General features: G+C 47.6%; 1 protein-coding gene across 2 annotated transcripts in view; it reads right to left on the bottom strand.

Moving 5' to 3' along the window:
- The window catches only part of LGALS8 (galectin 8), a 91,705-nt gene that overhangs the window by 47,046 nt on the left and 29,506 nt on the right, over window positions 1-15,153 (bottom strand). For both annotated transcript variants that reach the window (XM_075339491.1, XM_075339492.1), the window contains one exon: window positions 5,511-5,721. In XM_075339491.1, the coding sequence (XP_075195606.1) occupies window positions 5,511-5,721 (211 nt within the window). The remainder of the gene's footprint in view (window positions 1-5,510; window positions 5,722-15,153) is intronic.

The raw sequence follows: 15,153 nt of genomic DNA, 5'->3' as shown, positions 1-15,153 counted from the left end.
AACCTGAGGGTTTTATCGCTTCCCTGACCTCCCCTGGACCAAAACGCTCCTTAACCCCTTCACCCCGGGCGATTATTTATTTTACATTTTCATTTTTCTCCTCCCCTTCTTCCAAGAGCCATAATGTTTTTATTTTTATGTCAATACAGCCATATGATGGCTTGTTTTTTGCGGGACGAGTTGTACTTTTGAACGACACTATTCATTCTGCCCCATACTGTACTGGAAAACGGGGAAAAAATTCCAAGTGTAGTGAAATTGTAAAAAAAAAAAAAAGTGCAATTGCATGATTATTTTTTGCTTGTGTTTTTAATTTACAATGTTTACTATTTTGACAAACTGACATGCCACAATGATTCTCCAGGTCAATAAATACGCATTTGTAGATACCAAACATGTATAGTTTTTCTTTTATGTAAAAGGGGAAAAAAAAAATTAAGACGTTTGTTAAAAAAAAAAAACAAAAAACAAAGAATAGCACTTTTGTCACCATTTTCCGAGACCAGCAACGTTACCATTTTTGCGCAGATCCAATGTTTTGATCGCCTGTTATTGCATTTTATTATTATATTTATTATTGCGGCAACCAAAAAACCCATAATTTTGGCATTTGGAATTTTTTTCTCGCTGCGTCGTGTACCGATCATATTAATTGATTTTATATTTTGATAGATCAGGCATTTTTGAATACAGAGATACCAAAATGTGTATTTTTTTATTGTTTTTTATTTTAATTTCAAAAGGCGCAAAAGGAGGGCGATATGAACTTTTAGGTTTTTTTCTGTTTTTTAATATTTTTTAACCTTTTTTTAGTGTTTTTATTAGTCCCTCTAGGGGACTTTATCACTGCACACGCCAATCACTTCTGCTGATCAGAGCGATGCTGCAACATTGCTCTGATCATCAGAAATGCTGTGCTACTGTGAGTGCCAGCGCTCTGCTGGCATTCACAGGAAACACATTATGGCAGCGACAGGGGTTATCATCTGGCACCGCGCTGCCATGACAACCCACTAGCGCCTAATGATCGCGTCACGGGGCCGCTGAAGGTGACTGGTAACAGTACGATCCCAGCTAGTATTCATTAGTGTGTTGTCAGAGTTTCACAGCGCGATCTGAGAAGTTAAAAGGTGCAGGACTGGAGATCCACCCGCGCCTGTTAGCCTCACATGTCAGATAAGCAGACATATGCAGGAATTACCGAGGGCTCGCCACGGTAACATGACAGACACAACACGTAGCAGTATGTCCTTGGTCGTGAAGGGGTTAAAGAAAGGTGGACACAGCTAGGCGATTGCGGGTCATCAATTTTCAGGCCTCTAAGTCTGGCTGGGACCATGTGGTAGAGGAAGCGGTGGCCACCTTAGTGTCTTGTCCCAGACCTGAGGGGAGATAAGGAGTGTGTGCTGCACAGGTAATTACTTGTGAGGCTTCACCAAGCTACTGTCTCCCGGCTGATTACACCTGCATGCTCTGGAGTCGGTCTTATGATAAAATGCAGGCATCCTTGTCCCCATTAACCCTGGTGAAGACCTGCTGGGTTTCAAGGCTGCGGCTGGATCCTAGTGCCACTGGGTTACTACAGCTGCAGGAACCACCCTTTTAATCTCTGAAATGTCAGTCCTCTGTACAGTAATCACACTGGGGATAAGAACACTTCTTTATGGACCTAACGTAGGGCTCTCTGAAACTTAAGAAGGGTGGAAGTCACTGGTGAAGGAGTTTGCAATGCCGAAGGCCCATCCCTCACAAAGTGAACAGGCGCCATTTTTTAGACATTGGTTCTGAGCGTCACGTGCGATAGCAATCATCCTTTGCACATGGTGTGCTGAAGTATGCAAACTAAGCAGACAGAAGGTACAGGAGACGCTGGGGTGGTCTTAATAGATAATCTGAGGACTCTGTCATATATTTTCCTCCAAGTTACACTCAAATGTCTGCTAGGATGAGCCGGACTAAAAACTTTACTGCAATGGATAAACCCAATGAATTCGCTATGGTGCACCAGCTGGACAACACCCGAACATTAAAGGGTGGTGCTTAAGATCCAAAAGCATCTGAAAGGGCAAATGGCAGAGGATGAGATGGAAGAAGGGCAGGAAGACCTAACTCTACTCCAAGTCTCAAGGCTGCTTTACACCAGACAATCTATCGTGCGATAGATCGTCGGGGTCACGGTTTTTGTGACGCACATCCGGCATCGCTGGCGATGCCGGCCTATGTGACACCTCCTAGCGACGCAGTATCGCTCACAAATCGTGAGTCGTGTACTGCTCGCTAGGTTCCATAATATCGTTTAATTTAGTTGATCATCGTTTCCATGGTAGCACACGCCGCTCCGTGTGACACCACGGGAACGATGAGCAGCTCACCTGCCTCCCGCGGCCGCCGCCGGCTCTATGTGGAAGGAAGGAGGTGGGCGGGATGTTTACATCCTGCTCATCTCCGCCCCTCCGCTTCTATTGGCCGGCGGCCGTGTGACGTCGCTATGACACCGAACGTCCCTCCCACTCCAGGAAGTGGACGTTCGCCGCCCACAGCGTGGTCGCACGAGAGGTAAGTATGTGTGACGGGGGTTACTGACTTTGTGCGACACGGGCAGCGATTTGCCTGTGACGCAAAAAGGACGGGGGCGGGTACGATCGATTGTCAAATCGCACAATCGGTCGTACCATGTAAAGCAGCCTTTAGAGCAGATACTACAGGCAATCTTAATTTGTAAGTGCTCACTGGCAGGGAAAACTGAGGCGGTATGATTGGACGTTGCACATTTATGTCAACATATGCATGTTTTAAGTGACTGTATCTCTGAAGTGGAATCCAAATAATATTTAGAAGACAAACTTTCCCCTATTGTGACTAAACTAAAAAAGGGGGCTGGGTCAGCTGATGCATTTTGTCAAAAAATGAGTGGTCTTAGATACAGACTTCCCTGCAAAAATATTAGGGTTATAGGCCTACCTGAAAGAGCTGAAGGTCAACAACATGAACAATTTATTGAAACCCAGCTTAAATTTAACTTTGGAGACAAAGTCTCCCCTATGTTCACAGTGTAGAGGTCTCATAGAGTCCCAGCTAAACACCGACCTCCAGGAGCCGCTCCGATATATCGTCGGGGGGTCACGGTGTTTGTGACGCACATCCGATGTCGTTAGCGACATCGCAGCGTGTAACAGCTAGGAGCGACGATCAACGATCGCAAAAACGGCAAAAATCGTTAATATGTCGCTCCAAATCATAATGTCGTTGGTGTTTCAGTCCGCAAGTTGTTCATCGTTCCTGCGGCACCACACATCGCTGTGTGTGACACCGCAGGAACGACGAACATCATCCTACCTGCTTCCATTGGAAAAGAGGAAGGAAGGAGGTGGGTGGCATGTTCCAGCCACTCATCTCCGCCCCTCCTGTTCTATTGGGCGGCCATTTTGTGACGCCGCTTTGACGCCGAACGCACCTCTCCCTTGAAGGAGGAATTGTTCAGCAGCAACAGTGACGTCGCTGAACAGGTATGTGCGTGTGACGCTGCCGTAGCGATATTGTTTGCTACGGCAGCGATCACCACATGTCGCACGAACGACGGGGGCGGATGCTATCGCTCGCGACATCGCTAGCAAATCGCTAGCGATGTCGCAGCATGTAAAGCACCCTATAGTCTCCATATTCCAAAGTTTTTCTGTGGATCTCCAAAAGCAGAAAGCTCAGTTCATGGATGCAAAGAGGAAATTTAAAGATCAGAACATTTCTTATTCTATGGCTTATCTGGCTCGCCAGCCACATCGTATATGAGGGATCCACAACTTTGTTCTCAAACACCAGCAGAATCCTTGGAATGAAGTGCACAGTGTCTGGCTGCCTATTAGTGACACCTATAGTATTAGATTAGGAGGGCGCCCCAGCACTGTATAAGTGCACAACAGCTGGGACAGACAGCCTACTTTTTGGGAAATTTAAATTTCTTATTCAGTGACTTTGCTATTCATTTTAGTATATGGACTACCAAGACAAGGAGGACATGGGTTGCGAGGTTGCGTATTTTAGACAAAATATCGACAATACCTCATAGATATCATAATTTGTTTTGCATGTTATATTTATGCTACCAAGCCCATCTATGTTGGCCTTGTAAACTAGGGTGGGAGGCCCTTATATAGTGCTGGGCAGCCTCCAAATCTAATAGTATGGGTGTCATTAATTGTTTGTAAGCCAAACACTGTGCAGCAACATGAGTGACCAGCGTCCCATACAAGCCAATCCCCGTGCATTATAAGGGCAGGGGCAGACGATTGTAGATTCTCTCATCCAAGAGAATCAGGCCAGTTTTGCAAATGACACTCCGATCAAACTCTGATCATAGTTTGATCCAAGTGTCAGCATAGTGTGTTCTTATTCTTTCAGATGAGAGTATCGGAGAATACTGTGGGGAGATGGAAACATTTTGTTCTCTATAGTCATCATTCTGGGAGTCCTTGGAAATTGGACTGCACGCAGATGTCATCCAAGTGCCATCTTGTGATTTCCACGCACTCTTTAACTTGCATTGCCGAGTGTGTTTTAAACATCGGATCGAACTTGGACATGTAGCGATCTTTTCCTCGCAAAGACACTGTGCGAAAAAAAAAATAAAAAAAAATCGGATATTGTTAGCAGTCACGTAGACTAACATTGGACCGAGTGCAATTCAATGAGTCAGATCGCATTTAGGCAGCAAATTCGTTTGTCTGCCACACGCTAAAGGCCTCTTTACATGCTGCGATATCGTTACCAATATCGCTAGCATGCGTTCCCGCCTCCATCGATTGTGCGTCATGGGCAAATCGCTGCCCGTGGCGTGCAACATCGCTCAGACGCGTCACACTACTTACCTGCCTAGCGACGTCGCTGTGACCTGCGAACCGCCTCCTTTCTAAAGGGGCGGTTCGTTCGGCGTCACAGCGACGTCACTAAGCGGCTGCCCAATAGAAGCGGAGGGGCGGAGATGAGTGGGACGTAATATCCCGCCCACCTCCTTCCCTCCTCACTGCGGGCGGCAGCAGGTAAGGTGAGGTTCCTCGTTCCTGCGGTGTCACACATAGCGATGTGTGCTGCTGCAGGAACGACAAACAACATCGTACCTGCAGCAGCAACGATAATTGGGAATAGGGAAGCATGTCACCGATTAGTGATTCTGATCGTTTTTGCAACGATTTAAATTCGCTCATAGGTGTCACACGCAAAGACATCGCTAACGCGGCCGGATGTGCTTCACAAATTCCGTGACCCCAACGACATTGCTTTAGCGATGTCGTAGCGTACAAAGCGGCCTTAATACTAAGCATTCACCTCCTCCATTAATTGGTAGGTTGTGAGTGGTTGTTTCATCTGCTGCATCCTGTCAGTGTATTAGTTTCTGGGACCTGGGCAGGTAAATACTGTTTCCCTTTTTTTGCTATGTTAATAGTTAGACACAACCTTTGACTTACAACAGTATAACAGTAATCACAGACAGATAAAAAAAAGAAAGGAAAACTTACCTGGAATTTATTCTGTAATACAAAAAATACAGCTTCAAATCGCTGGCCCTTCTTGAAAGGCATCTTGTATGTTCTTTCTTCTGAGCCCCAGCTTTCATTTAGTAAAGTGTTGCAGACTAGGACTCCTGAGCCTTTAAATCGAGGGTTGAAATGGAAACCCACATCAGCACGGGGTTTAACACTACTCCCACACTGGAAATCTATCTGAAACCTATGAAAAAATAAATAAATAAAATTTTAAGGTGTTAATCATTGAGATATTAACCATTCAATGGCCAAGCCTTAAAAAGCCTTAATGACGGTCCATTTTTTTCCTCTACTTTTCAGATCAAGCTTTATCATTTCTTCCACTGATGCGACTGCACGAGGCATTGTTTTAGGTAGAACAAACTGTATTACACTTTTAGCACTGTTTTGAGTACATATCATGCTAGAAAAAGAGGATTTTTGGTTTAGTTTTTCTTCTTTGCTTAGTTTTACTTTTCACGTTTCACAAATAACCTGTAGAATGTATCCTCCTTGTAATAACAGCTGTTCAAATATCCAATATAGTAAAGTATTTAATAAAATGTATGTTATATCAAATAAATACATATTTACTTATGGGCGAAATCGCAGATATCTGAGATCAGCAGGACTAACCATAGTTAAAAAAAAACAAAAAACAAAAAAACGTTCTAGCCTGAAATTGATACTGGCTATCTGGCCGAAAACTAGTCCCCATATAAAAGTCAATGGGGATCAGAATCCAGTGCTTAAAAATGGTGGTAGAAGGAATAGGAGATTAGAGCAAGCGCGCTATACTTACCGAGTCTCCGGCGCGGCTGTAACTGCTTTCGGGCCGATCACTCTTCTTTTGGGGCCGCTCATCTACCTTCATGCATATTCACTGCTTCCCCCACCCACCGTTAGTCCTGGAGTCTGTGATTGGTTGCAGTCAGAAGCGCCCCCATCCTGTGTGACAGCGTCTGACTGCTTGCAATCACAGACCCTGTTTGCAGGTCACTATCGTGGTATAAAACTAAATAAATAAATAGGCATCAGGTCCCCGCTGTATTATGATATCCAGCACAGACAAAGCATACGGCTGCAGCCCTCAGCATGCACTTATCTTGGCTGTGTATAAAACTATACAAATCTATTCACAAACACTAGCCTTTACTCTCCAAATCCTATCCTGACCCTGGCCCTGATGTGCACCAAAAGGGCCCCCATTAACAAGGACAAATTAATCCGAGCAAACATTGGCCGCACTAAGAAACTATTTAAACAACTTTTTCTTAACACACAGAGAACAGGCACCTTCCCATGTCTAAATTGTGCCGCCTGCTCGAACATCATTCGCGGCAGCGAGATTGTCCACTCTAGAACAGGGAAGTCCTATCCCATCAAAGATTACTTTACATGTGACTCCAACTTCATTGTCTATGTTATAAAATGTCCATGCGGTTTACTCTATGTAGGGGAAACAACGCAGAGTCTCTATCCATTTATTTTGATTAGCGTGCATCATAGGGCAACAGCAGCCTAAAGGGGGCTTTACACGCTACGACATCGCTAATGCGGAGTCATTGGGGTCACGGATTTTGTGACGCACATCCGGCCGCATTAGCGATGTTGTTGCGTGTGACACCGATGAGCGATTTCGCATCGTCGCAAAAACGTGCAAAATCGCTCATCGGTGACATGAAGGTCCATTCTCGATTATCGTTACTGCAGCAGTAACGAAGTTGTTCGTCGCTCCTGCGGCAGCACACATCGCTATGTGTGACGCCGCAGGAACGAGGAAGCTCTCCTACCTGCCTCCCAGCCGCTATGCAAAGGTAAGGAGGTGGGCGGGATGTTACCTCCCGCTCATCTCCGCCCCTCCGCTTCTACTGGGCGGCGGATCAGTGACGCAGCTGTGACATTGCTGTGATGCTGAACGAACCGCCCCCTTAGAAAGGAGGCGGTTCGCTGGTCACAGCGACGTCGCCGGACAGGTAAGTAGTGTGACGGGTCTGGGCGATGTTGTGCAACACGGGCAGCGATTTGCCCGTGTCGCACAACCGATGGGGGCGGGTGCCCACGCTAGCGATATCGGGACCGATATCGCAGCGTGTAAAGTAGCCTTTACTCTGTCTAGACCTATGTTACTAGTCAATAGATTTGTCCCATATATCAATATGTATTGTTGTCTCTGCTTGTATATTTTCACAATTTTTATCTTCATTTCATATTAGATGATGTCTTTCAGCCATTGAAATGTGCCTCATGCCTTAAAGGGAACCTGTCACCAGTTTTTTCACTATGAAACCAAAAGTGTCATCTTCTGCAGCTCCTGGGCTGCATTCTATGAAGCTGCACCTTCTGCCCTGACTCCTCTTGCAGACCTCCAATATAAACTTTATAAAACCTGACCCGACTCGCGCGAAGGTGCCCTGCGCCTGCACGAGCCGGGGAAATGACTGCATAGACGCGATATTTATCCGAGCAGCGTGCATAATGACGGTGGCATCATCACGTCAATCATGAAAGGAGGATGGTGAAGAAGGCCACAAGGAGGGACTGGAGACGAAAATGAGCATGCCCATCTGAGCCCTAAAGGTCATTAGCATACCTAAAGGTCAGGTTTTAGAAAGCTATATTCGGGGTCTGCAAGGGAAGTCAGGGTACAAGGTGTACCTTCATAGAATGCAGGCCAGGAGCTGCAGAAGGTGACACTTTCGGTATCATAGTGAAAAAACTGGTGACAGGTTCCCTTTCAAGTTGTTTAGGTCCATTCTATGATTGTACCATCTATTGTATTGTCCCTCAATAGATGTGATTATATCCCACTTTAGCCTTTATTGCTTTAAAGTGCGCCTTGTTACGTCACGCATTTGAATCGCAGAACAGAATAACACCAATTGTTATACAATCAGATAGTGTAATTAATATATTAGGGACGCAGAGAGAGACGGCAGGATGTATATCGATGGTCTACGGGGGACCTCTGTCCATGTCGGTTGGGAGGCAACAAATTGGGGCATATGCAAGGTGGGTGGAATATTTGGGAGAAATTGGGGAGGAGAAATGGGAGTCTATTTTGCAATATGTCATCAAAATATCTCTGAGCGAGGCGAAACGGCTATCGCAATTATATGTTATATACAGAGTATATAGAACCACCGTGTGGATGAAGAAAGTGGGAGTGAGAACAGATTCCAAGTGTCCAAAATGGAGCCCCCTGCACCATTACACCAGAGTGACGTTGTGATAAAGACCTAAACAGGTAGAAACGTCTTCTGTGTCGCATTTCCCTGTACCTTCACCTGTCCATCACCTGTCTGTATAACTAAAAAAACACAATTGTATAAAATCCTTTGAAGAGTGCGGTGAATTCCATTTTGTATACCACTGGGGATTATATATCCCGTCTACCAGAACCTACTTACCCGGTTGTGTATACACTAATTACCCTTAATAATTCAAAGTAAGAGGAACTGCATGTGGCTTTTTTTTTTATTATTATTAAAAAAACAAAACACAGCGTGCAGTCCCCCAATTTTGATGCCTAGCCATGATAAAGCCTGACCGCTGGGGCCTGGTATTCTTCGGCTGGGGAGACAGTGGAAAACCGTCCACTACAGTGACAAAAGTCACTGGCAAAGGTGATCTGTGTTTGCTAAGAACCAGGCAGACACACGAAGATTATGTAATCGCCAGGTCCTACAGAAGCACCGGCAGCCATTGACTACATCATAAATATCACTGTATGTTAAAGGAAACCTGTCGCCAGAATTACCCCTATAAGCTGCGGCCACCACCAGTGAGCCCTTATATATAACAGTCTAGAATACTGTATATAAGTGACCATGCCGAGCTGTATAACGTAAAAAACAGCTTTTATTTTACTCGGGTCCAATTAGAGTCACTGGTCTCGATCCAGTGCCTCCCATCTTCTCTTCTTACAATCACTGTCCTCCTTGCGGAAAACACGTCCTACATCATCCACCCAGAGTCCTCCATTGCGCTCCTGTGCACGCGCATTTCTCTGCACTACTGCTGGTACAGCAAAGTATTGTAAAGCACAGGCCCAGGGAGGTTAAAGAATACCTGCTCATGTGCACTACAATACCTTGATCTGCCCTCAACAGGGCAGATAGATGTGCGCATGTGCAGGATTACAATGGTGGATTCTGTGTGGATGATGTAGGACGTGTCATCCACATGAAGCAAAAAGGACAGCTATCGCAAGACGATAGAGGCGCTGGACCGAGACCAGCAACGCCCATTGGACTCAACCGCCCTGCAGGTGAGTTTCATAAAAGCTGTTTTTTTACGTTATACTGATTGGTCTGGGGCCTTATATAAAGTTTTCTAGAATCTATATATATAATTGCCTTATTCTGTCTGTCTGTCTGTCTGTCTGTCATGCTCCAAAATTGTGTCCTTACTGTGACACAAAGCTGATTGGCCGCTGGGCTCGCCATGGCCCCGCCCCCCCCCACGGATTGGCCTCTCGCCCCGACTCTCTGCTGGCCCCGCCCCCCCTCACGCAATGCACGCTCGCTCTGGCCCAACTGACACGGAGCTCCGACTCCCAGGTGAGTACACACACATCAGATCACACTCACTCTCACACACACCTCACACATCACATCCACACACTCACAACATCCTGGGATATCGCAGACATAACCTTGCGATGCTGGGATCTTGACGGAGCCCGTGAACGCTGGTAACCATTATACACATCGGGTAACTAAGGTCCCTTGGTTACCCGATGTGTATCATAGTTACCAGTGTACACCGGCTCACACTCACTCTCACACACACCTCACACACACATCACATCGCATCCACATACTCACAGCATCCGGAGATATCGCTTGCTTCTCGGCCTCGATACTGTGCGGTTGTGACCTTCCAGGACCTGCCGGAGGATCACATGGCCAGAAGCATGTGGTATCTCCGGATGTTGTGAGTGTGAGCGTGGATGTGCGATATCGTCAGTGTGTGTGTGTGTGTGAGTGTATGCGATCGGGTGTGTGTGAGTGTATGCGATCGGGTGTGTGTGAGTGTATGCGATTGGGTGTGTGTGAGTGTATGCGATCGGGTGTGTGTGAGTGTATGCGATCGGATCTGTGAGTGTCGGCAGAGGAGCACGGCGTGCTGGAGGAGGCTGGGAGGAGAGAGGCTGATCTTGGGGAAGGCTGGGAGGGGGAGGCTGATGCTGGGGGAGACTGGGAGGGGAAGGCTGATGCTGAGGGAGGCTGGGAGGGGGACGCTGGGAGGAGAGAGGCTGATGCTGGGGGAGGCTGATGCTGGGGTAGGCTGGAAGGAGAGAGGCTGATGCTGGGGGAGGCTGATGCTGGGGGAGGCTGGGAGGAGAGAGGCTGATGCTGGGGGAGGCTGATGCTGGGGGAGGCTGGGAGGAGAGAGGCTGATGCTGGGGGAGGTTGATGCTGGGGGAGGCTGGGAGCACGATGGGGGGTGCGCAGCATGGGGGATGGAGCACGTTTGGGAGTGCGCAGCATGGCGGATGGAGCACGTTTGGGACTGCGCAGCATGGCGGATGGACCACGTTTGGGAGTGCGCAGCATGGCGGATGGAGCATGTTTGGGAGTGCGCAGCATGGCGGATGGAGCATGTTTGGGAGTGCGCAGCATGGCGGATGGAGCACATTTGGGAGTGCGCAGCATGGCGGATGGAGCACGTTTGGGAGTGCGCAGCATGGCGGATGGACCACGTTTGGGAGTGCGCAGCATGGCGGATGGAGCACGTTTGGGAGTGCGCAGCATGGCGGATGGAGCACGATGGGGGGTGCGCAGCATGGGGGATGGAGCACGATGGGAGGTGCACACCTCCCCCCAACACACACACACACACACACACACACAACACAACACACACACACTGGGAACCACAAACACCGCCGTACACAGACACCCACACACACAGACAACGCTGCACACACACAACACCCAACACATAAACACCGCGGCATACATAAATATACGCACATACCACGCAACACACACACATTGCACAAAACATACCTCCCCCCAAAACACACCACACCCACACAAACCGCACAACACACACACACAACGCTACAGACACACAGCGCTCCACAAACAACGCAACACACGCAACACACATACAACACCGCTCTCACCCTCGTCACACCCAGACAACACCCAGAACATGTACAGCGCCCTACACAAACACTTGGTAACTACACACAACAACATCTATATATATATATATATATATATATATATATATATATATATATATATATATATATATATATATATATATATATAACAAAAATCATACATTAACTACACAATACGTAAATTCTAGAATACCCGATGCGTAGAATCGGGCCACCTTCTAGTGCCGTATATAAGGACTTACTGGTGGTGGCCGCAGCTTATAGGGGACAAATCTGGTGACAAGTTACCTTTTAAATACATTGCAAAATATATTTAGACAGAAGCAGTAAGAAACTGCTCCTGTCATTTCCCCCGGGCCTCAGACTGTCAGACAGCCAGAATCCAGACCTACTGCTGCTGGACTGCAGGAGCTTTAAAGAGAACAATCCACCAGGATTTTGCTATATGAAGTAAAGGCAGGGCCATACAGGCAGTAAGATGCTGAATCCAGGCATACCTGTTGTTAAAAGATGGGATGCTTGGTTGGTAAAGTATCTTTAATCAAAGTTACAGAAATGCACTGCACTTTGACGTGTGTATCGGGGATGGGGCTTTGTGGATCGAGTCCTCAGTGTATATTCCTCCTCATGTGTCCTCTATGTCTTGCCCCCTTTACTTGATTTAGATGTCGCCACTACTGTTGGCGGCATGTGCGCACTGCAGCAGTAATTAGATCTTCATTAAAATGGCACATGCGCAAACCGAGCTCTCCGGCATCGGCACATGTGCAGATTTATTTATTTTTTTACATCTGCGCAAGTGCCGTCGATGTGGTGCGATATTTAAATAAAGAAAAGGGAGTATGCAATACAAGACGCATGAGTAGGAATAAACGCCAAGGACCTGACCCACAAAGGCCTACACTGTTGCACACGTCAATCAAAGTACAGTGCATTTCTGCAAAAAAAATTCAAGATATGCTTGGATTCAGCATCCTAGTACCAGTATGGCACTGCCTTTACTTCATATTGCAAAATCCTGGTGGTTGGTTCCCTTCACGGAAAGTGACCCAGGTTTGTAAATTTAATACAACTGTCTGATGCAACTGGTTGGCTAATACTACTGGCTCATCTAATCTTAAAAACAAAAAAAAATAACTAAGTTGGAGACTGAATAGACAGATGGCCATGTGTGCCCATGCCTTCTTCGATCTAATCTACTGAAGATACAGAAACATCAGGGCCGGCTCCAGGTTTTTGTGTCCCCTGGGCAAAAGAGTCTCAGTGGGCCCCATCCATACGCAGACACGCACACACAGATAAGTACATATACAGACATACGTAAATATACATATTTGAAGACAAATTCACAAAAATACATATAAACAGACAAATCAATACACAGTCATATACACGGAAATACATATACACATCATACATACAGACAAAGACGCATTGGAGATATTAATATGGAGAAGCCGGAGGCAGCCTCACTTACATCTCCTGCTTGTTTCCGTCCAGCTCCTCCAGGGCATGTGGCTGTGCTGCATAATGGCCATCATTAACAGACATGGCCGCACACAGTGCACACTGACACTGCACTGCTGTATATACATCACAGGAGGGGCTGGGGGCTACAATATATAAATTACAGGAGGGGCATGTGGCATAAACACTACTGAGGGGGGATACATGTTACTGAGGGGGGCATAGATGTTATTGGAGTGGCACGCAGCTCTGGGGGCGTACACATTACTGGGATGGGTGGCATAGTGCTCTGGGGGGCCCATATAGTTCTGGGGGGGGAGGGGTGTCACACAGACTGCTCTGGGGGGCCGCACGCACGGCTCTGATGCATACATACACACACACAGCTCTGCTTCACACACACACACCCTGATAGCACTGTTGCACACGTCTCTGATGCATATGTACAGACACAACAGCACATGCAACTCTGCTGCCTTTATGAACACTGCACAACTACACACAAAGCACTGCTGTATACACATACAGAACTCTGCAGCCCAAAGAGTACATACTGTATACACACACAGCTCTGCTGCACACATGCACCCTGATAGCCCTGTTGCATACATCTCTGCTGGCATATGTACAGACCCAGAAAAACACACAGCCCTGCTGCCTTCATGCACACAACACTACTAACTACAAAGCATTGCTGTATACATACACACATCTCTGCTGACCAAAGAGTACGTAGTTACACAGCTCTGCCACCCACACATCTCTGCTACCCATAGAGTATATATATACACACACACACACACACACACACACACACACACACACACACACACATCTCTGCTGCACACATACACTGTTTAAGGCCGGTTATAGACATTTGTGTTTAATCAGGTACAAGCCACACGCATGGGTATGGTCATACGTGTGTTACACGTGTGACAACAGTATGACATTTGTCAGAGAAAACGTCTTTGAAATAAAAAGATTTTCAATATTCACCTGTATCCAGCGTTGCTGTCTTGGTTCTGCTGTCTTCTGCTTCTGACCCCCGCTCATTATGTTCATTGAATATTCACTGCACCGAGGAGCTGGAAGCAGGAGCATCGCCGAGGACAGCATCGCTGAAGACAGGTGAGGGGGGGGGTGGAACATACCACTCAGGTCACAGTGGAGAGGGGGCACATGCAGCGCCGGATTGGGGGGGTGAACATACCGCTCAGGTCACAGTGATGAGGGGGCACAGCAGCGTCAGAGGGTGGGGGGGGGAGGAACATCCGGCTCAGGCCACAATGGAGAGGGGGACCATACAGCGCCAAATGGGGGGCGGAGGAGCATACGGCTCAGGTCACAATGGAGAGGGGGCACATGGAGCGTCGGAGGGTGGGTGGCGGAGGAACATACCGCTCAGGTCACAATGGAGAGGGGGACCATACAGCGCCAAAGGGGGGCGGAGGAGCATACCGCTCAGGTCACAGTGGAGAGGGGGCACATGCAGCAACAAAGGGGGCGGAAGAGCATACCGCTCAGGTCACGGAGGAGAGGGGGCACATGCAGCGCCAAAGGGGAGCGGAGGAGCATACCTCTCAGGTTACGGTGGAGAGGGGGCCCATGCAGCGCCAAAGGGGGGAGAAAGAACACCACTCAGGTCACGATGGAGCCCTCTCTCCACCGGTATGGACCAATACAGTGCCGGTGGGCACTTCATCTGTGATACTGGAGCACACCACACAGTAGTTCCACCCACAGATGAACTTCAAACCAGGAGCACGCAGTAAACGCTGTGGACCGAGTGCCAGTGTGGATCAAAGGAACGGCAGCCGCACTTTCCTGTTGAGCACTGTGGTCCCTGGAACTCAGCCCGGGGGCCGCAGAACTGATGAAGGTGAGTGGGCCCCTTCAGCTGTCCAGGGCCCGGACACTTGCCCGGGAGTGTCGGGTGCTGAGGCCGGCCCTGAGAAACTTGCAAGGTAAGTTGTCATGATTGGTGGCCATCTCTAAGGAGGAAAATCCTATCAGGTGTTTATGTAGTTA

This window comes from Anomaloglossus baeobatrachus, chromosome 3, assembly GCF_048569485.1.
Source record: "Anomaloglossus baeobatrachus isolate aAnoBae1 chromosome 3, aAnoBae1.hap1, whole genome shotgun sequence".
NCBI classification, from domain to species: Eukaryota; Metazoa; Chordata; class Amphibia; order Anura; family Aromobatidae; genus Anomaloglossus; species Anomaloglossus baeobatrachus.
This window is presented reverse-complemented; position numbering and strand designations above follow the sequence as displayed.